The 26,898-nt window shown below is 43.0% G+C and overlaps 1 protein-coding gene across 2 annotated transcripts in view; it reads left to right on the forward strand.

Moving 5' to 3' along the window:
• Nucleotides 1-18,493: 18,493 nt before the first annotated feature.
• LOC126470268 (regucalcin-like) overlaps nucleotides 18,494-26,898 on the forward strand; it is a 70,231-nt gene continuing 61,826 nt past the window's right edge. Inside the window, exon 1 of one of the 2 annotated variants that reach the window (XM_050098007.1) lies at nucleotides 18,494-18,643. Coding sequence is in view for 1 of the 2 variants with exons in the window: in XM_050098006.1 (XP_049953963.1) it covers nucleotides 20,580-20,589 (10 nt within the window). In the remaining variant the exon portion in view is untranslated. Of the gene's footprint in view, nucleotides 18,644-20,564; nucleotides 20,590-26,898 lie in introns of those variants that run through there. The other variant, XM_050098006.1, reaches the window with a different exon arrangement.

Genomic DNA, 26,898 nt, shown 5'->3' on the forward strand with positions numbered 1-26,898 from the left:
AGATTCTTGGAACAGAGAAAAAGCAACTGGACGGTCTTAGTAGATAGTTCTTAGTGGGATATGACTGTCAGTTGCATTTGTGGCGGTGTGCTGCAGAAAATCTTCATCACACAGGATGTCGTCAGGGTTTTGAAGGTGGCTTTCGATCAGGGTATGAATCTGGGCATTGTGAGTACTCCAATCTGTACAGCGATAGCCCTGGATGCATCTGGGTAGATGACTGAGATTGATTTTAGTCCGATTTTGACACGGTGTAGGATCTAGGACTTCTCCTGTGGTATGCCTCAGGAGGTTCGGGGTACTGGGGGAAGCAATAATGCCACTATGGATAGCATCTGTATCAAGTCGGATGGCTAAGGATATGTAAATTACATGCTCATTGAGGATGTTGATAAACTGACGCTACCTCTGGCTTTCAGCAGGTGTGTGGAAGTCCTTTGTAGGTTAGGAAATCGTCAGGGGATGTTCCCCCATTCGTCTCTACTTGGCTTGAGTACTTTCCTTGCCGCGTCACGCGCTCAAAATGCCACCAGGCGGCATTCAGTATCGCATTGGGCAGCATCATAATGTTTTGTCTCATCAGTGTACTTCGCCCTAATATCGGCGGCGACGCGTCGTGGCTTGGTTACGACGGGACTTTGAAGGCGTTAGGGTCAAGGAGTCGTCTTTATCCACGACTGATCGATCACTATCTACATCTACGGAAACTGATCCGAGCTGGTCCAGTCATGATTCAGAACTATGACGACCTAAGTCGCCTAAACAAGATATTCGTTGATAAGCACAAACCAGACATATACTCCACCAAACTCGCAGGGGTACAAGACGCGGCGCTGTACGTGAACACTAGAACTGACAATACAAACCTACTGAATTTCGTAAAGGAAAGTACAATAGAGTTCCAACCCAACAGTACGTGGTGAAAGGGATGGACAACAGGATCCCTAACGCGACATTACTGAAAGAATTCCCTAACCTTGGCTGGAAATGCATCAGTGTGAACCAGATGAGAGAGTTCAGAACTCACAGACCGTTTCCAAACTACTTAGTGGGGCTTACCGGCACGGCCTAATCCAAGTTATCTTGAAGTTAGAACTAACTCTTTCTTCATTTGGTGGTAAAGGTAGAGATATACGAACCATCGTTCTCCCCCTCCCCACAGGGCCACCATTGTCAGCGGCTTGGCCATGCAGGTATACGCTATAGCTTGTCAATTCGCTGCCACAATTACCGTGGCAACCATCACACGCCACAGCGCATACTAAAACAGAAAGACTTACGGAAATGCACCAGCTGTAGTGGTTCACACCCGGCCAACTACAGGGGATGCATTACACATAAAAAGGTGTTTACGAGTAAAAACGCCAAAAGCTCCAATTCCAAACCCCTGCACCCTCACGACTAGTGTTGAAAGGTGTATCCTTCCCTGGTGTTATCAGAGAAACGGGAAGGGGAGAGGATTCTCACACGCCTCCCAGCAACGACACATCTGCACAACTAACAGCAGAAATGCTGCCCTCGCTGGGCAAAACAGACAACACAACTCACAACACGACAGAAACCCCTGAAACCACGGATTGCAACATGCAGACCAAGGCAACAGATGCACTGACACGAGGGAAACCTAAGCCCCAGCGAAGGAGAAGAAGAAGGAGAAACGTTACGAACAAAAAGGGGTTCACTCCCACACCACGACAACCAAATCAACGACAGAACACGCAAATACGGGTACGCAACTCGGACAATGAAACCACTACCCACACTACACACCCTTTCGTAACAGCTGCCTCACAGGTGCCAACAGATGCAAATCTCGCACCGAGCACGCAAGCCTGCCCACTCTCCACAGCGACACGACTACAAACAGCCGCAATACGAACACTCAATAACCCACAGACTGGGACGCTATTTTTCCCAAGATCTCTCTTTCCTATACAGCTGCTCACGTCCGCACCCGGTCAAGAGTAGGCTGTCACCAAAACATTTCTCACTACGCTTTTGACACCTAACAATGAATAATACACCACACCCGTCCCCCACTCCCCACACACCACGCAAACAACACAGCACTGACACAGATCCTGTTCTGGAGCTTTAACGGGATCTATCACAGAAGAACTGAACTAGTTGGGTTCATAGAGCAAAAGGGTATCCGGATCTCGTGAAAGAGACACTACTCAGACAACTTTGCATCTGAAGCTATTGCTTCTGTCGTACCGACCACTAGCCGACAGGGCAGGAGCCGGGACAGCAATAATCATACATAGAGACACGTAACACACAAATATAGAGCTCCCCGAACTCGAAAGACTAGAGTTCACAGCCATGGGCGTCAAGTTCAGCGGAGCCTGCACCAGACATCGCTATGCAATACGCCAAATAACATCATAACACACAATATCAGCACCATACTGAACATAGCATCGCGACTCATCATCGCTGGAGATCGCAAGCTAAACATCCCGACTGGAATTCACGAATATAAAACTCCAGCGACAGAAAAGTGTACGAACACTCACAAGACCGAAATTAAATTGTACTAAGGCCGGACGTACACATGGTTGTGCCCAGTATTTTTCTACTGAATTGTCTGTTATGTATGCTATGTTTATTCCCTGCCTTTTGAAAATGTTGGTGAAATTATGTGTGACTTTGTGTTTTTTTGTCATTGTGTACCATCAGGGAATAAACATAGCACACACAACAGACAACTCAAACTGACAAAAAACAGACATATACCAGAAAGCGGGTATATATCAAGTACAGTGTAACACTTGGAAGGCAGATACATAGGACACACAGGTAGAACAGTCGATGTCAGGTACAAAGAACACATGAGAGTTTGGAAATATGGGGCAAACCACTCCCCATTTTCAGAACACCTAAAAGAACATAACCACAAACCAACCACTAGAGAAGAAGACGTGAAAATAATTAGATTCAACAATATAAACCACCTCCTCATCCTGCAATAAAATTACCACATACAGAAAACAAAAGCAGAAAGGAAAACCCTGTTGAGTGATCAAGCACACATACCAAACAATTCATTGTTTACACTAATAGAAAAAATAATAGAATAACGCTCCCAAAGAGGATTAATATAATAATACCATCCAATATAATAATAAAACCACCCAACATGTTTATATTCACTTATCCACGAACCTCTAGACAGAACACTTAAACGAAACGTCAAATCAGCTGTGAGCAAAGCTTTCAACCACTCGCTAAAAGTTAGTACACTCATATTCAATGCTCTACAACTGAAACCACCGATCCCCCACCCCCCACCCTCCCCCACACACACACCACAAAAAAAGCCGTATACATACTCTTCAGCTCTCTCTCTCTCTCTCTCTCTCTCTCTCTCTCTGTCTCTCTCTCTCTCTCACACACACACACACACACACACAAACGATATTAACATCATAAATAGAAGTTGGTTTTGAGCACATACTTCGTAAGGTTGGCAACATGTAGGTAAACAAATCTAAGAGGAGGAAACACATTAATGAAGTTACAACATTTACGTTCTTAAAAGCACATTGTCCGAGGAAATAGCTATATCGAGTGGCAAAAGAATAATAATACACCACAAAAAGAAGGAGAAACATGGCGAACAGTGTGAAAAAGTTTGGAAGACAACATTGTGCTTATGTGTCGGTAATAAAATGGTAGTGCGACCTCCAGAGCAGATGAGAGGAAACGCAGATCACAGCAAATCGTAAGTAACTACTTACATAAAAAATCGCGACGTGAACTGTTTGATAATATAAAAATAACAGAACTGTATCGTTATAAATCCCACTGATGATGCCTTAGAGCCAGGAAAAGGCGAAACGTGTCTGGGAAAAATAAATTAAATTGGAGCAAAAAAAGGCGGTTTTATCTACAAAACAAGTATTTATGTGCATGCTGCGGAGGATGGCCACGCAAACAAACTTGTTAAATGAAATCTCAGTCATTACTTCTTCTTGAGTGTGCAGGGTGGAAAAAGGAATATGGTCATAAGGTTATAGAAGGGCAGCGGACGTCGAATCGAGAAAATTTCTCCAGATAATAATATGTCGGAAATGAATCGTTGTGCGTAACACCACAACAAAACAGCAAAAAGTGTGTGGGAGTATATGTATAACTTTTCACAGACAATACGTGTTATGGTGAAATGGTGCGGCTGAAAATAATGTGTATTTAACTACTGGGCATTAAAATTGCTACACTACGAAGATGACGTGCTACAGACGCGAAATTTAACCCACAGGAAGAAGATGCTGTGATATGCAAATGATTAGCTTTTCAGAGCATTCACACAAGGCTGGCGTCGGTGGCGACACTTACAAAGTGCTGATATGAGCAGAGTTTCCAACCGATTTCTCATACACAAACAGCAGTTGACCGGCGTTGTCTGGTGAAACGTTGTTGTGATGCCTCGTGTAAGGAGGAGAAATGCGTACTATCGCGTTTCCGACTTTGATAAAGGTCGGATTGTAGCCTATCGCGATTGCGATTTATCATATCGCGACATTGCTGCTCGCGTTGGTCGAGAGCCAATGACTGATAACAGAATATGGAATCGGTGGGTTCAGGAGGGTAATACCGAACGCCGTGCTGGATCCCAACGGCCTCGTATCACTAGCAGTCGAGATGACAGCCATCTTATCCGCATGGCTGTAACGGATCGTGCAGCCACGTCTCGATCCCTGAGTCAACAGATGGGGACGTTTGCAAGACAACAACCATCTGCACGAACAGTTCGACGACGTTTGCAGCAGCATGGACTATCAGCTCGGAGACCGTGGCTGCGGTTAGCCTTGACGCTGCATCACAGACAGGAGCGCCTGCGATGGTGTACTCAACGACGAACCTGGGTGCGCGAATGGCAAAACGTTATTTTTTCGGATGAATCCAGGTTCTGTTTACAGCATCATGATGGTCGCATCCGTGTTTGGCGACATCGCAGTGAACGCACATTGGAAGCGTGTATTCGTCATCGCCATACTGGCGTATCACCCGGAGTGATGGTATGGGGTGCCATTGGTTACACGTCTCGGTCACCTCTTGATCGCACTGACGGCACTTTGAACAGTGCACGTTACATTTCAGATGTGTTACGACCCGTGGCCCTACCCTTCATTCGATCCCTGCGAAACGCTACATTTCAGCAGGATAATGCACGACCACATGTTGCAGGTCCTGTACGGGCCTTTTTGGATACAGAAAATGTTCGACTGCTGCCCTGGCCAGCACATTCTCCAGATCTCTCACCAATTGAAAACGTCTGGCCAATGGTGGCCGAGCAACTGGCTCGTCGCAATACTCCAGTCACTACTCTTGATGAACTGTGGCATCGTGTTGAAGCTGCATGGGCAGCTGTACCTGTACACGCCATCGAAGCTCTGTTTGACTCATGCCCAGGCGTATCAAGGCCGTTATTACGGCCAGAGGTGGTTGTTCTGGGTACTGATTTCACAGGATCTATGCACCCAAATTGCGTGAAAATGTGATCACATGTCAGTTCTAGTATATTTGTCCAATGAATACCCGTTTATCATCTGCATTTCTTCTTGGTGTAGCAATTTTAATTGCCAGTAGTGTAAAGTAGCTTTGTACAGATAATAGCTGTTATGCTAAATGGTATAGCTGAGCTTCGGCTCAACTATCAAAGCGAGGCTAACCAGAAATTGCTATCCATGACTGGTCACGTCAGATATGACTTTTTTGTGATGTTTACTTTGTAAAGATTAATTACTAAATCAGCTTCGTTGAAAGTTCCGTAATCTCAACTGTTTCGTCATTTTTATATTTTCTGTAGTTGGTTAGTTGCCTTGTATTATCACTATTATTGTTATTATTATTATTACCTTCTTGTAGATGTCGCTCATTTAAGTAACCAAATAAAGGGCTGTTTGTTTTTATGCAATACGCGTTTTACCTCCTTTTAATTACAAACATCTTCAGTGGCCTGCAGTACAGAGGGTGGACAAAAATATGGGTATGCCGAAAGCACAGCCCATTACAGTGCCTAATAAGACGTATGAAAACTGTTGGCAATCAATAAAGCTTCTAGTCGTTTCAAAATGGATAAATACGGGTCCTATATGGTTTTCAAAGCAATCTTATATCAACTTCCTGCAAAACACTGGTAAGTTCAGATAACGATGACGGAGATGGCTAGCGGTCACGCATATTTTTCTCCAAAGTAGACCACAAAGCACCAATCATATTGGTGGTGGCCAGGGGAGACGCGACAGTTCATCCTCGTGCTCAGAAAACCATGCGAGTTGTGTGAATAGTGGTTCAAATGGCTCTGAGCACTAGGCGGACTTAACATCCGAGGTCATCAGTCCCCTATAACTTAGAACTACTTAAACCTAACTAACCTAAGGACATCACACACATCCATGCCCGCGGCAGGATTCGAACCTGCGACCGTAGCGGTCGTGCGGTTCCAGACTGAAGCGCCTAGAACCGCTCGATCACAACGGCCGGCCGTGTGAATAGTGGCCCTGTCGTCTTGGAATACAGCATCGCCACTGGGGTACACACATTGTTTCATGAAATGGACCTGATAAGCCAAAATGATCACATGCAGCAGTGCAACTTCGCAGAGAAATTATTGGGGTCCAAGGAATACCACGAAATGGCTCCCCAAATAATCACCTAACTCCCGACTCCCTCCATGTTTCACTCTTGGGATGTAAGTACGCCAGAAGTTGAAAATTAGATTGCACCTAGTCTCATCCGACCAAATGACTTTCTCCCATTGCTCTATAGTCCAGTAGTTACGGTTTCGGCACCACGTTTTCCCGTTAGAGGCATTAGCATCACGCCCTGCAGCACGCCCTACTATTCCCAGCCTATGGAGCCCCTTCGTGTTGTTTGGGTGCGACATTCAGTTCTGTAGTGATCGTTGCCGGCCGCGGTGGCCGTGCGGTTCTGGCGCTGCAGTCCGGAACCGCGGGACTGCTACGGTCGCAGGTTCGAATCCTGCCTCGGGCATGGGTGTGTGTGTGATGTCCTTAGGTTAGTTAGGTTTAAGTAGTTCTAAGTTCTAGGGGACTTACGACCTAAGATGTTGAGTCCCATAGTGCTCAGAGCCATTTTGTAGTGATCGTTGCAGCTGACATCCTCTTATTTTTCGTCGCAATGCTCTACGATGACCGTCCTTCACAATGACTAAACATGCGCTTTCGTCCGTATTGTAATTTCGTGTCTGATGTTTTTCCGCTTTCCCTGCTCGGTATAAATCGGTGCCTCTTGAAAGACCAATCCTTTTGCTACCTTGGTTAAGGAAGCCACAATTTTCTCACGTTCGAATTCACTTAGCTCCGACATAGTCCTCTCACAATTACACAGAACCTTTTTTCTGACCACGGTTGATGCTTGCAACGTATTGAGGACATTGCACAGGTGCCGTTCGTGGTCAAATACAAAAGCATAGCTTGCAGGCTTGGCTAGCATCTGCATTTATGTACAAGCACTTATCTGTTGCGGTGTTTCTATATTTGTGTCTAACCTCTCTAACATGTTTCGTGAACATATATAATAAATGTTACATAATGTCTCAAGTCTGTATTTGTATATTACAGTTTTTTCGTAATTTTCTTATTGGTAGGTAAGAGACAACTTTTTAGAGCGTAGTTTGTTACGATAATAAGCTACAATGCAGCAAGATAGTCGACAAGTGCAACCGAAAGCTGCAGTGTTGTTAATACGAGTAACTGCATCTAAAAGATATAGTTTTTGGTAGTGTACAGAGAGCATGTGTGATATTTTATTCTAATAAGTACCGTAAAACTGTAAGCCTGAAGTAAGACAATGGTGAAAAATGAAAAAAAAAAATTAATTTCAAACTTTCTTTTTTTTCCTAAATCGCGTTTCCTTACAGGAGATACTCTAAATTTCTGTCTCCAACGTCGCTACAAAGTTGGCATCGTTGAAATCGTTGAAACGAAACAGCCGTAGCATAAAACAGCGCCGGCCGGACTGGACGAGCGGTTCTAGGCGCTACAGTGTGGAATCGCGCGACCGCTACGGTCGCAGGTTCGAATCCTGCCTCGGGCATGGATGCGTGTGATGTTCTTAGGTTAGTTAGGTTTAAGTAGTTCTAAGTTCTAGGGGACTGATGACCTCAGAAGTTAAGTCCCATAGTGCTCATAGCCATTTGAACCATAACGCAGCAACAGTTCAGTGGGGCTAAACCGTCCTGGTAGACACACGAAAACAAGTTAAAAGGCTGCCATTTTGTGGCGAACACCTTTCATAAAGCGCGATCTCGTACGCCACACGTAAGTCACTTGTCAGCTCACGGACGATCTGTCATTAGTCGACTCTGTCCAGTGGAGCCGTACATCTTTGCAAACAGAAAAGGGTAGGTATTTGTTGTGGCAAGGCCATAGCTTTGACTGGTGCACGCCAATCAGAGCGCTGAGCGCGTATTAATGGCTGTACGCCTAATTCAGTTGTAAGAGCAGAGCACTTTGGTCCGTTGCGTTCCTGGGCAGCAGACATAGCAGGAGAGATTCAGACTCTTGTCCTGTGTATTTGATATGGGCGCATTCGACTAGCAACTTTCAACATAATGGTAATCTGCGAGAATTCTGGTTATATTCACGTGATTGGAAACTGCGAGAGTGTCGGAGTTATGTAAAACTGTGTCATTTTCGTGTGGTAGTTTGCATTCAGACCTGCCGTCTACAATGTCGTGACTTTGTTTACGCTTTTCATCTCTTCAGGACACGTGGCGATCGGCATTCGTTTCTGAATGAACCACTTGACCTTGCTGTCCGGACTGAATTCCGGCTGCGTGGTGCCGCTACGCTACGCTGCGAGCTCTACGAACGGCGCACGGGCGCGCAATCGACAACATTCGTACGGCTCTACGATGGGCCTTAAAATTTTGTATCCACACCTTTATCTACATACATGCTCCGCAAGCCACTGCACGGTGCACTGTGGAGGGCACCGCGTCCAGTAATTGTCATTTTCTTTTCCGTTCCACTAGCAAATAGAGCGAGGGAAAGACGACCTTCTAAAAGGCTCCGAATGAGCCCTAATTTCACTTATCTTACCGTCATGGTCCTTACGCGAAATCTACGTTGGTGGCAGCAGAGTCATTCTGCAGTCGGTCTCAAATGCCATATCACTAAATTTCTGCATTAGTGCCTCGAGAAAAGAGCGATACCAGTTGCTATGGTCGCATTATCTAATGTAAGCGTCATACAACAGACTTCGCTGCCGTTTCTGATGCGTGGAGAAGATAGTGACGGTGAGAACTTTAATGACACTGATATCGGAACATCAGAATGCGATTGTATCGCCGACGAAGTGCTGACTGCTGGCATTGGTTCTACATTGATAGGGACACCAATTGCAAAAATTCGTGTTTCAGATCCGCCGAATCCACTTGATACTTTCACATTATTTTTTGGTGATAGTGTGTCAGCGATGATAACTAATGAGAAGAACGAACATACGAAACAGTTCGAAAGTTCGTACGATGGATACACTGAAGCAATGATCGTGTGTGCTACAACGTTACATATTCCTTAACATCAAAATGTTCATAGATACAGAAAGTAAATACCCTACGTTGAACTAACTATTGTAGTGTTGTCAAGGCTTATATAATTTCGTAAGGGCAAGAATATAGATAAATGTTACTTATCTTGCTATAGCTGACTCATTTCTAGGGTGTCGGTTCCTGTTTACGCTTTCCAATTAATATATCCGACGTTTTTTTTTATGTTTCAGTGAAAGTCGATGGGATATTGTTGCTTTTTGACATCATTAATATTTATTAATAATTCTTGAGACTTTCTACACCACCACTCTCTAAGTAAATGCATTGCGGAACATTTCAACTCAACACAAAGAACTTGATAGTTACACTGACCAATCTCGACAACAACAAACTATTATGGCGCGTTTGGATCCTAAAATTACTGTAAGTATTACTTACATAGCTTCTACATCCTTCTAGAACAGGATGTAGTTAAAATAAATTTTGTTATGACTGTCTTAATTGGAATAACCTTTCAGGTATAATTTACATAATGTTTTCAGAAAACAGTTACTTACATAAAGATCTATGCGCCTAATATTGGATAATGAAGGTTACAAATTCTGACAATATAAAGACTATCAGCTTCCTGTTTTTGTATAATTGTAGATTAAATTATCGATAATAAAATTGGAAAAATTAAAAATGAATACAGAAATGTTGTTTACGTGGAAACTAAAGCACAATAATGTTATTTTCCTGTAAAATGGTTTTTGACTCATTTAAATTAACAGTTGTGATTACTAACTTTCACGATTCATTTAATAATTTTCTCATGATGCGGGGCCACTGTCATAATATATTTCTTTAAAGTCAGTACCGCCATTAGACTGTTATTTAAAACAACAGTCTAATGGTGGTACTGACATTAAAGAAAGATTAACGTTTTATGATCAATGTTGTGAAATGCACCGTTATGAAACATAAAATTATATTATCAAAAAAATAGTGTTTTGGTGATCAAATATATGCAAAATTATCTTTAGATGTGGACTACATAATTTAAGTATTACAATTACTCAAGTCAGGCCGAAATTTATAACGAATCGAACATTTCAATTGAAGTACGAAAGTTCTGAGGAGGCAAGATTCATTACAGTGCACAAATGGGTAACGTCAACGGAGAATTGTATTCTTTGTCGGCAATGTTATTCGTATAAGACATAGTTCAGACACCTGATTTTGTATTACTCAGAGAAACAAATTCTTGAAACACCAATTTTCCGAAAACGAATATGTATGCATTAGTCCCTCCAGTAAAATCCTTCATAATACTGTCAAAATAGATCAAAAGTAATTTGCTTATTTTCGTAACACACTTTGCTACTGCTCAAAGCCTCGAACTGTTGGCAACTTATAATCGCAAGTATCACTCGATTTGAGAAAAGCATGCCGCGAGGTGTCAGATTACAAAATGCTGTAAGAAAGCGCCGCGAAGCGTGGGGATGATTATACCGGCAGGAACATGTAGTGGCGTGCGCAAATAACTTAGAATGTGACACCACAGTGCTGGGAAATAGCACGACTTGGTCTGCTACTCGCTGCAAGGATAAGCCCGGTTGAGGGGTTCACTGCCTGTAGATTCAAGTGACTTAACAAACATATGCTCTCAACGACAAGTGCTGTGGCGTGCCTACCACGGAGCGCCAGCGGGCGAATGCCTACTGGCCACAATATTAAAACTCCCACGGCTCCTCTCGTACCGCGGCAGGGCGAGGAAGGCAGCAGGGAGGCCAGCAGAGGGAATTGGCGTGCAGCTGGAATTGACGTGCGCAGATCGCCACTACGTTCTGCTTCCGTGGTCCAGCTCTGCAGCCAATTAAAACGAAGTAATCCTCCGTGAAACGAGGATTTAAGCTCTCGCTGAAGAAGCAGAAAGCTGTGACATCACCTGCCCGGAACTGATGATCATCGCCAGAGCCGCCGCCGCTGCCGCTGACGTCGTCCAGTTCACCGTTCACTGCCGCTCTTCTGACCAAGAGGTAGCGCTATCGGGGACCGGACACTATTAGCTACGCGGATCTTGACTAGGACATCGTTTCGGGGATTGTCGTAAATGAAATTTAACTGGAGTCGTAAAAGAACTTAACATTAAGGACGAGTGGACCAGTAGCATTTCAGAACTTGACTTTTGTTTCCTCTACATAGTGACTACATTCTTGGCAGTAGCAAGAATAATCTTTTATGCCATCTAAGAATAACGGAAGAAGTGTTTGTTTATTTGGTTTTTAATGGTGAAAACTCTCCAAGTACATTTGTCTGTTCTAATAATCACAATTGTAGGAATAAACAATTACTCATTCCAGTCGAGCATGTGTGTCTTGTGTTGGAAATAAAATTTGTGACGAGTTAAAAACAGTTTTTACGTGTGCTGTTACAGAAAATGACCTAAGGATTCAACATGGCAGCTCCAGACGAGACAAGGGTCTTCACAAGTGATATCGTAATGATCCTCCAACACTTGCAGCATAGCAGCTAGAGGTTGGACGCGAGGCTGGAGGTTTAACCCGGCACACGCCGACACATTGCTGAGGAATAACCACCAAGCGTCGACTTATTTTCCTCCCCACGACCGAAAGGAAGAGACATAGGACTGCTACATCATCCGTCTGGAACAACACTTTGCATGTATGAGGTCAAAGGTGACTCGCAGCGCCACGCCATCCTCCTAGCTCATGCATGTCCTTCAGTGTTAATGAAACCATTACACCCTGAAGCAGAGCCCCAAGCCTTTCCCTACGATACCCTCAAGGCTAGTCTCTCAGATTATTTTGATTCCCAAATCTACGTAGCTGCTGTTACAAGGCAGCATCAGAGTCATACCGCGAGTGGCTCACCAGGTTACAGGGGCTATCAAGCGACTTTAAATTTACAAGTAGTAATGGAGAGTACCGGCAGTCGTACGCTGCTTCGCTCGTTAGAGACATGGTATTAGTGTACGCTCCAGACGAAACACTGCGACATGATCTCCTTCGGCTCAAGGATCCGTCACTGGAGGCATGTCTCCCAGTCATACGTGCATATGAATAGTCGATTCGCTCTTCAGCAACCCTACAGGGCCCTGGCTTTGTGCTCGCGTCCAAGCTAGCCAAATCTGTCCGCAGACCCCAGCGGCCTGTGGATTATACTCAAGCAGAACAAACTGAGCAGGACCAACACCTGTCAGAGTGGGAGAGTACAGATGTAGTATACATTCAGTCCCTCCTCACCCCTTTAGCCAAATGTATGACGTTAGAGGTTCAAATTGAAGGGGTGACAGTGGACTTACAAACTGACACTGGTTCAGCTGTCTAATAACTGACAGAGACGCCTGCACAAAAGTGGGGAAACCGCCCATGCATCATTTTCCTGCCCCACTGAAGAGTTTCAGCAATGATGTAATCACGGTGAAGTGTTTTTTTTCATTGACAGTTGTGTTACAAGGACAAGGCAGTTACAGCTCGCATACTGGTTGTCGCTACACTCAGCGCCTGTAATTTGCTTGATATAGATCTCTTCCACGCCCTGGGCTTCGAGATCCACGACACAGCCTCAACTGTGTATTCAGTGGACAGACTGCCACTGGGGGTGGGCGGGCAGTTTGAGAGCTCTATTCAGCCATGGGGTTTAAGTTTATGCTGTTTTGACTGTTTATTTATGTTGCTCGCAGGGGGTGGATGGGGGAGGGTGTTCTCCCAACTGGGAATTTATTTGCAGGAGTTTGTTACTGTCACTAGTGCAACATTTCATTCAACAGTTCCCCACGGCTTTGTCACCCAATAAGCTAGGGATAAACAACTTTGAGAAAAACATTACAATGCTACCACAGTCCATGCCCAAGTTTCGGGAAGCTCGGACTGTGACTTTCGCTCTGGGGGATAAGCTCTATGCTGCAGTCAAACGCCTTCATAACGATGGTGTTCTGTCCCCAGTGCACAACAATCGATGGGCAACCCCGCTCTTCTCAGCCGAAAAAGGTAATTGCGGGGAATGGGGGAGGGGGGGGGGGGCGGAGCGCGTCTGTGGGGATTTCAAAGCTACCATCAATGCACAAGCAGTTATGGACTCATATCCAATCCTCAAAGTGAAAGGTATTATGTTTTGTATCGCTTGGGGTAGGGTGTTTGCCAAAATTGACTTAAAAGATACCTATCTGCAGCCTCTCCTTGAGAAAGACTCTAAGAAGTCCATTTGGACTTTTTAGATATAATCGATGACCATTCGGCATTTCCAGTGCAACGGCCATATTCCAAAGGTATTTAGGACAGCTAATTGGAAAAGTTCCTGGAACAGCCAACTACATGGACGATATTTGGGTGGCAGGAAAAACCATTGAAGAACTCACTCGTAATTTAGTAGCACTGTTCACTACTTTTCAAAAAGTGAATCTACATTGTAATCTGGACAAGTGTGAATTCTTTCTACAGCAAGTAGAATATCTGGGGCATCCATTCAGTGCATCAGCTATCTGGGCCACCCCAGTTTATGTGCTTCCTATTTACAAGAATGCCTCGCAACTAAAGTAACTCCTAGATCAAATCTATTACTACCACCACTTCATTCCCCAGACAGCAAGCATAGCCGAACCATTACATCAACTTTTACGAAAAAGTGTACCACGGAAATGGACGAACCAATGTGATCAAGCCTTCTGCAGGTTGATGCACGCTCTTCTTAAACCTACATGCCTAATTGCATATGATCCAACTAAGCCATTGGTACTAGCGGCTGACGCATTTTATTATGGTGTGGGGGTGGTACTCTCCTACATTGTGAACAGAGTGGAACGTCCTATAGGCTTTGTGTGCAAAACATTAAACCATATGCAGAAACACTAAAGCCAAATAGAAAAAGAGGCCTTGAACATCATTTTCGGCACAAAGAAATTCCACAATTACATTATGACCATCAGTTCACACTCCTCACAGACCACAAGCCACTCCTTCCGCTCCTCCGTTCATCAGCAGAACTTCCCACGTTTGCAATGCTGGCCCTCCTTTTGTCAGGTTACTCATATGACTTTCAATTTCATTCAGCTACGCACCATGATGATGAGGAACTTCTCTCCCGATTACCTGTAGAGGCGAATACTGCTTTCGACGATGACCTGGATGTCTGCTTCCATTTGGGTGTTACACCAGAAGAAGCCATCAACAAACTACCTCTAGATACCAATACTATGAAGAAACACGCAACAATGGACCCAATCCTCAGCAAGGTCTTCAAAAGGGTGTAATCTCGGAGGCCATCCACCAGAAAGCTGTTACAGAACTGAGAACTTCAGGCCTTCTGGGATCATCACCATAATCTTTCTATATTCCAGGGGGTCGTACTGCTCCTAGGGCAAAATGGGCAAACATGTGTCATAACTCCAGATCGCTCCCACAGAGGGCACTGGAACTCCTCCACAAGGGCACGTGGGAGTGGTCCTTACTCAGCAGCTGGCCAGACACCACATGTACTGGTGAGGAATGGACATAACCATTACAAAAATGGTTACCACTTGCCTATCCAAGCAAGTGGCCCCTGCCCACAGATTTTTTTCCAGTGGCATTTCGCTTTGACCCCATAGTCAAGAATTCATCTGGATTTCACTGGCCCATTTTTAGGGACTTCTTGGCTCATTGTTATACATGCAGGCTAAGGATACCCCTTCATCTCATGAATGCCTTCCATGACTTTGGTGACCACCATCCAGACATTAGCCAGGATATTCTCCTTAGAGAGATCCCCAGAAACTATAGTAAAAGAGAATGGTCCCAATTTACATTTACAGAGTTCCAGGAATTCTGTAACATTAACAGACTCACATTAGTCCATACAGCCCCATTTCACACAGCTTCCAATGGCCTGGCAGAATTGTTTGTCAGAACTTTGGGGAATCAAATGTCTAAACTCTACCAGAATCATTCACTCACTGATACATTTTCCCTTTTTCTATCATCTTACCAGGGACGCCATCACAAGGCGGTGTCACCTACTGAGAAACTACATGGGCATCTGTTCGGTTCTCAACTTTCTATCATCCACCTGATGCTTATATCACATCAGTCCTCCCATCAACGACATCACAAGTATCCCCCTCAAGACCCAGTCTGGACTAATCCATACAGCAGAAGACGACCACGATGGGTCCCAGTCAGCCTTCAGCCGCACCTAGGAAGGTCTGTGGCTGAAAACTCGTGTGCTAATGTGTCTAAGCACAAACACTACCTAAATCAATTTCGTCCACAATGGGGAAGGTCACAACCAGCAGAAAATCTGACATCACCATTTATTCCAGGAACTCTGGAGCTGGCAGTTCATAGAGATCAAACCCTAACTTGGGAAGATCCTCCACCTGGACCTAGCCCCCTTCCCTTCCCCACCCCCGCACCCCCTGTCGCCTCCCACATGTAACGAAGGGCTCGGACGTTTGTCTCCATCTCGACTCTCGACGCCACCGTCCTAATGAAGGAGGAGGGTGGGGGGGGGGGGGGGGAGGAGGAATGCTGTGGCGCGCTTACCACGGAGCGTCAGCCCTGAGGAATTACAGCCAAGCGCCGCCGGCTTTTCCGCCCTACGACCGAAAGGCAGAGCCATGGGACATCTACATCGCCAGTCAGGATCAACACTTTTCCATGTATGAGGTCAAAGGCTACACGGAGGGCCACGACTTCCTCCTGGCTCATACAGGCCCTTCAGTGTTTCAGTTAGTGAAACAGTACACCCTGAAGCAGAGCCCCAAGCCTTTCCCTACGACACAGTCGAGCGTGTGTATCTCGTGTTGGACATAAAAATAAAGCTGTTTTTATATAGTTTGTAAATTTATTTTTATGTATTTTTGTGCCATAATGTATGGAGGGGATCTTTAACATTCTAATCCAGTGTTTGTCTTTAACCATAACCGCTGGCTTTGTCCGTCTGATTTACACTGGATTTATCATATGTCTTGGTTTCACGAATTCAGTATCCTACACCTTTCTTTGTCCACAAATTACACCACATATACCTTAAGTCTATGTGTGAGTATTTAAGATTTGCTTCCTACAAAACGTGTTCCATTCAGTTATATTTCGTTTTGCTAAGGGTCTACACTACAGATACTTACAGCGTTCGTATTCATCTTCCGTAAGAACCTTTGAGCAAGGCAAGTAAGGCGTCGTTCGTGTAGTTCTTCGAGCCATACGACGGCAGAGTCGGTGTAATCGTGAATTATTGCTGCCCCCACACAAGCCCTCCATTTTTAACTTATTATATAGTGTAGTTAACAGACGTAAATATATTTGTCCTGCACAAATTGAGCCATAAGGCCCAATTTTAATACAGTTCGGTGCAGTACAGTGTGAGTTTCACATTTAATGTTCTAGTTAAAAAATCAGTTGTGTTACTTCGTAGTACACCTCCTTTCGGTGCGCTTTGAATAACTTTTGCCATCTACACCCACATGCATACTGCGCAAGCTACCGTATGCTGTATGGTGGCGGGTACCTCGTACAACTGCTGTTCGTTTCCATTCTTGTTTCACTCACAAACAGGGCCAGGGAGAAACGACTGTCTGTATGCCTCCGCCAAGCTCTAATTTCTCTTACTTTATCTTCGTGATCCTTACGCGAAATATTCGTTCCCGGGAGCAGAATCGTTCTGCAGTCAACTTCAAATGGCAGTTCTCTAAATTTTCTCAATAGCGTTTAGCGACGAGATCCTCGTCATCCCTCCAGGGATTCACATTTGTGTTCACGAATCATCTCCGTAATATTCGTATGTTGATCGAACCTAATAGTGGCAAATTCAGCAACCATCCTCAGAATTATTTCGATGTCTGCCGTCAATCTGACGTGGTGGAGATCCCAAATACTCGAACAGCACTCAAGAGAGGGTAGCAATATTGTTCTATATATGTCATCTTTAAGATGAATCACTCTTTCCCAAAATTCTCCCAATAAACTGAAGTCGACCATTCGCCTTTCCTACTACCGTCCTTACGTACTCGTTCTATTTCATGTCACTCTGCAACTTCACGCCTAGATATTTAAACGACCTTACTGTGTCAGACAGCACACTACTAATGCTGTATTGGAATATTTTTCCTATTCACGTGCATTAACTCACATTTTCTACATTTAGGGCAAGCTACCATTCACCACACCAACTTGAAATTTTGCCTACGTTATCTTGTATGCTCCTACAGTCACTCAACGATGACATCTTCCCGCACACCAAAATATCATCAGCTAATAACAGCAGATTGCTGCCCACCCTGTCCGTCAAATCATTTATGTGTATAGAGAATAAGAATGACCCTATCACAGTTCCCTGGGTCATTCATGACGATACCCAAGTCTCTGAAGAACACTCGCCGGCGAAGCCAACCTATTGGGTTCTATTACCGAAGTCTTCGAGCCACTCACATATCTGGGAACCTATCCCGTATGCTCGTACCTTCGTTAACAGTCTGCAGTGGAGAACAGTGTCAAACGCTTTCCGCAAATCTGGGAATAAGGAATCCTTCTGTTGCCCTTGATCCATGGTTCGCAGGATACCGCGCGAGTGAAGGGTAAACTCCCAATTTCGCAAAAGCGATGGTTTCTAAATCTTAACTTTGAATTCAGATTGCGTTTTTAATGGGTCACATTTAGCGTCTGGGGATTTATTTTAGGACGGAAACAGTGTTCACAATCTTGTATGAACACTTAGGTACAGCTTCAAAAAGAGTGACAGGCTCACAACGTTCGCTTACCCGATACACTTCTGTGCGCTCGCCGGTGACTGGTTATTGTTTTATTTACTACACAACGGTACATTTACGACCGACGATTATTGAAAAAATTTTTGCTCGATTCGACGCCTCGTAGCCTGCTGTGACCTTATCAGGTTGTTTTGCTCCACCCTACATCTTGTTGGGCAAAGCTGTGCCCTCTGACAATCCTAGAGAGCGACAGTAAAAGACGCGCCGTATGATTTAGGAATGTTGTTGATGTGGGGTTAGGGCATACGCGCTTGACACATCACCCCGGCGGCCTGCGGCCAGCCTGCTGTTGCGTAACACAGACCAGCAGCCATCGGCAGCAGTGCGAGCGCTCAGTCTGTCTCCAGACGCTACTGGCCCCGCAGCTGCAGGTACCGTGCACAGATCTCTCAGTACACCACACAAACGCACTTTTTCTGTACACAGTCCCGCAAAACCCATCAATGTGCTTAAAGAACGCCCACACGGAGGCACCAAAATTAGTTTTATTAAACTAGTCACAGACAAATCGTTTCGCTAAGCGACCATATCCTAGTCACGCATTAGTACTATATCATGTTCAAGGTAGGTTCTCTGGTGTCGGATACAATAATTGCGTTTTGGTCAAATTTTTGACCGAAAATGAGTTTCCCTAGAAATTATAGATTTTTGATCGAACTTTCATTACCGAACGAAGAGTGGGAAATATACAAGTAATCAGAGTAGCTACAAAAATAAAATAATACCGATCGATATTTAAATATATTGTATTTCATGCTTTCTGAAAGAAACCTGAAAATTGAAAAACAAAATATGAAAATCGAGTATTTTGTGAAATATCGATCTAAAAGTAAGAAATGTTTTTTTTCAATGACTGCGTGCTGCCACCCTCTTTATTTCATGCACGACGGTATAATTTCGGTCTTATGTCATTTTCAAGTATCTAAAACGGAAGCATTATACATTGGATACAAAAGTGACACTTGTGATTTTAATGTAGGAACAAATAATATCTCTAGATATACTAGGCGGATTATAACTTACTTTATGGACGATTCTTTTGTGTTATGTTATGCCTCGTACGTTCTTGCTCCTATGAGTGCATATAATTGTCATAAAATAAATTAGCCGGCCGATGTGGCCGAGCGGTTCTAGGCGCTTGAGTCTGGAACCGCATGACCGCTACGGTCGCAGGTTCGAATCCTGCCTCGGGCATGGATGTGTGTGATGTCCTTAGGTTAGTTAGGTTTAAGTAGTTCTAAGTTCAAAGGACTGATGACCTCAGATGTTAAGTCCCATAGTGCTCAGAGCCATTTGAACCAAAATAAATTAGAAAAAGTTTCTCGTTATTTTAGGAGCACGTTACATTCAAACAGTTGTTGCAAAGCTCTTACATATAAGGTCGGTGGTTTAACGTACTTACACTGTGAAGATGATAATTATTTTACAGAAATTTGTTGACTGATCTACATATGCCTTTGTTCTCAATTTAACTGTCGGTCATCATTTATGTAAATATGACTGTATGTAATTTCTTTAAAATAACTTGTAAATGTTTGTTCTGTTATTGTGGGAGCACATCATTTTTGAATAGTTGTTACAATGATCTCACATATAACATCGATCGCAGCACTCTGATGAAACAGTATTGAAAACTATGAGAGTCGAGTAAAAACTGCATTATGGTTACATGATCTTTCACATTACAGTCATATTTATTAATGTTCAAATGGCTCAAATGGCTGTAAGCACTATGAGACTTAAAAGCTGACGTTATCAGTCCCCTAGACTTAGAACTACTTAAACCTGTCTAACCTAAGGACACCATACACACCCATGCCCGAGGCAGGATTCGAACCTGAGACCATAGCACCAGCGCGGTTCCGAACTGAAGCGCCTACAACCGCTCGGCCACAGCGTCCGGCTATTAATGACTATAGCAATAATTTTACATTCTATAGTTCTGTAATACTCCATCGTAAAACTTGTAAAACGTTATCTAGGAATTTTCCATTTCGCAGGTCTTTTTGCTCATTTAAAACTCTGTCTGACTGACCTTTTAGGTGGATATAAATTTCAATTTCCTCTACACATTCATGATTCTTCATTCCTGTAACTTGAATCACTTCAAATATTGCATAAGCTTTGTAACAAATTCTCGAAAGTAATGTGCTCCTAAAATAGCGAAAAACATTTTCTAATTCATTTTATGACCATTTCATGCAGCCATAGGAGCAAGAGCGTACATGCTACAATAAACCACCAAAGGATAGTTCATGAAGATGTAATGCGCCTAGTACATCTGCAGTCCGGAACCGCGAGGCTGCTATGGTCACAGGTTCGAATCCTGCCTCGGGCATGGGTGTGTGTGATGTCCTTAGGTTAGTTAGGTTTAAGTAGTTCTAAGTTCTAGGGGACTTATGACCTAAGATGTTGAGTCCATAGTGCCCAGAGCCATTTGAACCAACTAACGTATCCAAGGTATAATGTTTCCGTTTTAGATACTTGAAAATGACCTAAGGCCGAAATTCTACAATCGTACATGAAATAAAGAGAATGGCATCTAAAGGCAGGTCGAAATCATTCAAAAAATTCATCGCAGCTGCGGACCCTGTTGCAATGAAAATTAAAGAAATAAACTATATTAAACATTTGACGCGTCTTTGAATGATACTCGCAATCATGAACAGCAAACATCCTCTACTGCTCTTTAATATTCTAAGGTCCTAAATTAAAATTCTAAGGTTCTAAGTTAATTTTAAATTGTCAATCGGCACCTATTTGCTGTATATGAATTCGAGCATCGCCCAGAAGCGCGTCCAATGTTTCTCTAACGTATTTTATTTATTACTTTTAGACAAATCAATTCACAAAACATTTGGCAGGTTATTTCCCAATGTTATTTTATAGTTGCAACATCTGTCACATACACGTCCGTCTAACATCTCATACGTTTTTCATCAGTCGCCAGGTGCAAAAACCGATAGTCCATTAGTATATTGACTAGAGTGTGTGGCCAAAGTAGTACCGTACACGTTTGTTCCACTTCCCTAGTTTCTCCTGCATTGTATCTTACAGTATCACATTTTGTTGCAGTTCTGTGCTTTCACAGAGGATAATCTTAGCCTAGAAAATGGCAATAAGAACGACCTGCAGTATTATTTTAGGAGTTTTCTGTAGGCTATTCAACTTTCTCAGATTTATAATTGTTTCACCGTGGTAAGCCTTGGTCCGGTAGTATTTTTCCTTTAGTAGAAACATATACTATAAATTACAAGCCCCATGTAGAACTTTATTTATAGGGAGGAAGGAACTAAAATTCCGAGACACTTGAGCAACGGCCTACACGAAGGTAAAACAGAAAGAAAATGAGCAAAGTAAACTGAGTTCCACGGTACGACTTTGGCCAGCCTGTATAGCTAACACTATAAATAACTGTAGATTTTTGTTCTTGGTGACTGATGAAAAATCAATAAGGTAATGGACGCATGCGTATGTGCCAGATGCAGCAAATAAAATCAATTACGTATTCGACACCAAAGAAGGTACTTTAAACTTGACCGAAACTAGTTGTCTGGGAACAAATATTTTTGCAACTGGTTTTGGTGTTTCAGTGATGTCGTTCCCTACATAATTTATTTTCAGGGTATGTTTGGTTTCAAGAAACGAGAATCGACAGAAAAGAAAACCTATTCTTTTATGTGCGAACCACTTGCGGGGATAAAAAACGTTTCTGAAACATTCTATATACCGTTCGATTTATTTGAAACGTTTCACTGAGTTGAGTATGCTTTAATTTTGCATAAATTATGGTACTACATAAGTAAGGGAAAATCTTGCCAGGAGCCTGTTTCGTATCTGGCAGCAGATAAATAGTGTGATTGAGGTGGCAGAACGGAGGAGGGGGGTGGAAGGAATTCACGGCTTCTATTTAATATCAGCGACATGCTATTGTACATGCCAGATAACGGAAAGTATTTTTCCTACATGCAGATGGTGTAAGTACCGTGGTTGGTGAAGTACAATGAAATGCAAACGATTTAGCAAATACGGCAGTGACTGTTTTCCGCTCGTTGCGTACAGAGGACGGCTGGTCTGTTAACTGCAAATTTCTAACATAGATGGCTTTTAGCGAAATGTTACTATCACACGCAGGCCATATAATCACTGAAGCCTAACACTTAAATTCTTATCACTGAATATGGATAGAAAGTTGTATTGGAAGTTTCGCATTTATGCCCTTGGGCAGAAACTGAGCACTGCCGCATGCACACTAAGGATATTCTCTTTATGAAGTGCGACTTCATAATCGTATGGTATACCCATGGTTGCTATATTTGTTAACAAAGTTACAGATGTTACAGATGCATATTTTAATGCACTGTGCTGGACATTGGTATGATAATTTTATAATATGAAATCCATTTAACATGCCATTTAACATTATATACATGTTTTATTTTGCATATCTGAAGATGACCGTTTGATATGGTTGAAAACAATTATCTAAGAACTCGTGTCAGAATAATTTCTACTTAGACTGACACTAACAACTGTAATTCTGTTTACTATGTAAGTTTTGCCTCTATTGTATCTTATAATATATTCTGGAGCAATTCTGTGCATTTACAACGGATAATCTTAATCTAGAAAATGGCGAAAAGAGTGAGTCACAGAGTCATTTCATAAACTTCGCACAGGGCAATGGTCAACTCTCGGACTTAGAGGTCTTTCATCTCAACAAACAAAGTTTTGTATCTGATTTGTAATGTATACCATGAACTCCGAACAAAGAAACCACAGCACGTACTCTGTAAATGTTATACATAATCAGAATGTGCACTTGTGTTACACTGCGGAGTAACGGTAGCAAGTTATATATTTCATCTTGCTTCCAAAGAACGGAAAAAGTGAGTGTTTCACCCTTGAGTTTCAAATATTCGTTGAAAAGCTTTCCTTTTATTCTGTATTGAAGTTTCTTGTAGATGTGTACAGCATTCAAAAATCATGGGTTACTTATTGTTCATACAACCAAGACGTCTCATCTTCGTGTTGTTTTAAATTTTATACTGATTGTCACACTGCAGTCCGTATGCACAAAGACCCTTCCATGACAAAATAATTTATGTGCAGATATTCTCATTGCATGAAAAAAATTAATAATCTAAGTAAATTTCTTTACGAATTGAAGAGTGGACTTGTCAGACATTCTAAGTGCCAAATCGCGCATTTGTCACGAGAATCGAAAAACAATGTGTCTCTTTGGAACGTAACATATTGTACCGAGAAAATTGCGGAGGTATTCTGATACCACAGAATTATGCTACTCAATTCATCACTGCAGAAAATAATGAGACAAATTAGAAAATAAGTAATTTATTAAGAATGTTTTAGGTGCCATACTAGGGAACTGGCTGGCTTCAAGTGCCAATAAGGATGTTTGTGTTGCAAGTACTATCATACTACGACACTAGGTTTTATTTGTGATAATACAAGTACAGAAATACAGCAGTACTATCATAGTCAACGAAAACAATTTCTCATATCTTTTTATTTTTCATGTGAAAATAATACAGTTAAGAAAAAATCTCCCAATTTAGGGTTCTGTTTTTTACACACCTCCATTCTTGGGGTCAGATATTGCAAAGTTTATTGTAGAACTCCGTGTGCTGTTCAGCAAGAAATGGCAATATCATCAATAGGTCATTCTGTTTTGCAGCTAACAAATATGGCTGGTCTTTCAGAGGACGTACGGCATGGCACACACCAGCCTAGGTCTTTCCTCTTTTGAATACATTGACGTTTTTCCCATTTCTGTTTCACAGTAAGGATTTTTAATAGTTACCTGAGATATGTGAGTATGAGACAATTCGATCGTACTGCATTTGGAGATCTTACACGCCTGCACTGACAACAGTGTTTCAGCAGCACTTTGAAATTCAAAGAACCTCATTGTTAGGCGGCTATTCATCAGGAATTCTATCTCTTGTCTTTCTCTTTTCATAACATTTTCCAGTCGCACATTGTTTTGTCTGTTCACTTCTCCTAATTTCTTTTTGCTATTTTTTAAACGCAAATTATCTCCTTCAATTACAAAGATGTTTATTGATAGTAACAAAAGCTTACATGCACTCTGATTACCACACAAACTGTGCATCAACTAAACGCCGGAGATCTTAACGCATGGCACTTGGAACGCCAGAGGGAAGCGCTACTTATCACAGAAAACATGCACCACCTAATAATGGAAGTTTGAAACATTTTTTCTGTGATTTGTTACCTGGAACTATTCTAGGGACATGCAGCAGGTTAATAAGAACACAGGAGTACCAAAACACGTTTTGCGAAAAATGGCCCTTGAAACATTTCCACTCTTTAATCGCAGTTTATTTCCGGGTTTTATTACTCTAAACGGACGAAGAATAATTTATTACTTACCTGCAGTAGAACCGCAGTGTGTACCTCCTGCCTGGAGCACGTGACTTTGAGGAATCCAATAAACCTCAAAAACACTCGTACTCTGTGTAAGATATCACACAAGTACCATCGACAGACAAAGGCTGGTATTGCGGGGCGTGGTGAGTAGGAGATGGTGTCTGATGATCCTTCCTCTAAACTAAATTAAACTGCACTGAACTTAGTGAGTGAACATATTACCAGCACAGCGCATGCTTGTGAGAAGTGTTGAATTGTGTACGCATGTACGCACACCAGATAAAATATTATTTGTTTGTCCACCCTTGTAATAGATAGTTACAAGGGCTTCGGCTGTACTTTCGCTGTATGTGTGTGTGTGTGTGTGTGTGTGTGTGTGTGTGTGTGTGTGTGTGTGTGATCTGTGTCCTGTCTGGTTTGATATGGACCGCAAGAATTCCTCTCCTGTGCCAACCTCTTCATCTCAGAGCAGCACTTGCAACCTACGTCCTCAGTTATTTGCTGGATGTATTCCAGCCCCTCTTTTCCTCTACAGTTTTTACCCTCAACAGCTCCCTCTAGTATCATGGAAGTTATTCACTGACGTTTTAACAGATGCCCTACCATCCTGTCTCTGTTTCTTGTCAGTGTTTTCCAAATACTTTTTTCCTCGACGGTTCTCTGGAGAACCTCCTCATTCCTTACCGTATCAGTCCACCTAATTTTCAAAATTCTTCTGTGGCACCACGTCTCAAATGCTTCGATTCTCATCTTGTCCGGTTTTCTCCATAGTCTATGTTTCACTACCATACAACTATGTACACCAAACGTACATTCTCAGCAGTTTCTTCCTCACAGTAAGGCTTATGTTTAATACTAGCAGACTTCTCTTGACCAGGAATGCCCTTTTTGCCACTGCTAGTCCGCTTTTTATGTGCCCCTTGTTCCGTCCCTCATGGGTTGTTTTCCTATCTTGGCAGCAGCATTCCTTAACTTCATCTACTTCGTGATAACCGATCCTGATGTTACATTTCTCACTGTTCTCATTTCTGCTACTTCTCATTATTTTCGTCTTTCTTCGATTCAATATTTTCAATTAGATATAAATATTAAAACACTTGCAGCCGTCCCTTTTGCATTTAATTTATTTACGCAACTAGTTTCGGCGTTCCATTACATCGTCGGTTGATGAACGGAAGGATAGCGTTGTGTAAACCAGAGATCTACGCCTCGCGGGGTAGCCGCGCGGTCTAGGCGTCTTGTCACGGTCCGGGCGGCACCCCCCGTCGGAGGTTCGAGTCCTCCCTCGGGCATGGGTGTGTGTGTGTTGTTTTTAGTGTAAGTTAGTTTAAGTTAGATTAAGTAGTGCGTAAGCTTAGGGACCGATGACCTCAGCAGTTTGATCCCATAAGACCTTACCACAAATTTCCAAAAAAGAGATCTTCGGGGAGTGGAGACTGTCATTGTCAATGACAGTAGTTTTCAAATCTGACAGGAATTGCTGCTCCTAGTGAATGCTGGTCTATCACAACAACTTTCCGCACGACATTGCGGAGAAAGTAGCATTCAAACGAGTTTAGCAGTCGAGTACCTTGCAAAAGGTCTTTGCTCACAGTGGCAGCTAAGCCTGCACATCTACGGTATGACAAACAACACAGAAACTGGACACTAGCTGACTGAAGTCGTGTATTGTGGTCTGGCGAATCGCAGTTTCCTCTCTTTTAAATTACACTCTAAGACAAAAAAAAGTGACACACGGCGAAGGAATCATCCGAATGGGACGGAAATCCGTAGATATGATTTACAAGTCCAGACAAACAAATGATTACGATCTCAGAAAAATTGCATGATTTATTCAAGAGAAAGAGCTTCACAAATTGAGCAAGTCAATAACGCGTTGGTCGACTTCTGGCCCTTATGTAAGCAGTTAGTCGGCTTGGTATGGATTGATAGAGTAGCTGGATGTCCCCCTAAGGGTAATCGAGCCAAATAGTGTCCAATTGGCGCTTTAGATGGTCAGAACCCTAAGATGGTTGGAGGGCCCTGCCCATAATGCTGCAAACGTTCTCAATTGGGGAGAGACCCGACCACCTTTCCGGCGAAGGTAGGGTTTGGCAAGCACGAAGACAAGCAGTAGAAAGTTTCACCGTGTGCGGGTGGTCATTATCTTGCTGAAATGTAAGCCCAGAATGACTTACTATGAAGGGCAACAAAACGAGGACTAGAATATCGT

Source organism: Schistocerca serialis, chromosome 3 (genome assembly GCF_023864345.2).
Source record: "Schistocerca serialis cubense isolate TAMUIC-IGC-003099 chromosome 3, iqSchSeri2.2, whole genome shotgun sequence".
Lineage (NCBI taxonomy): Eukaryota > Metazoa > Arthropoda > Insecta > Orthoptera > Acrididae > Schistocerca > Schistocerca serialis.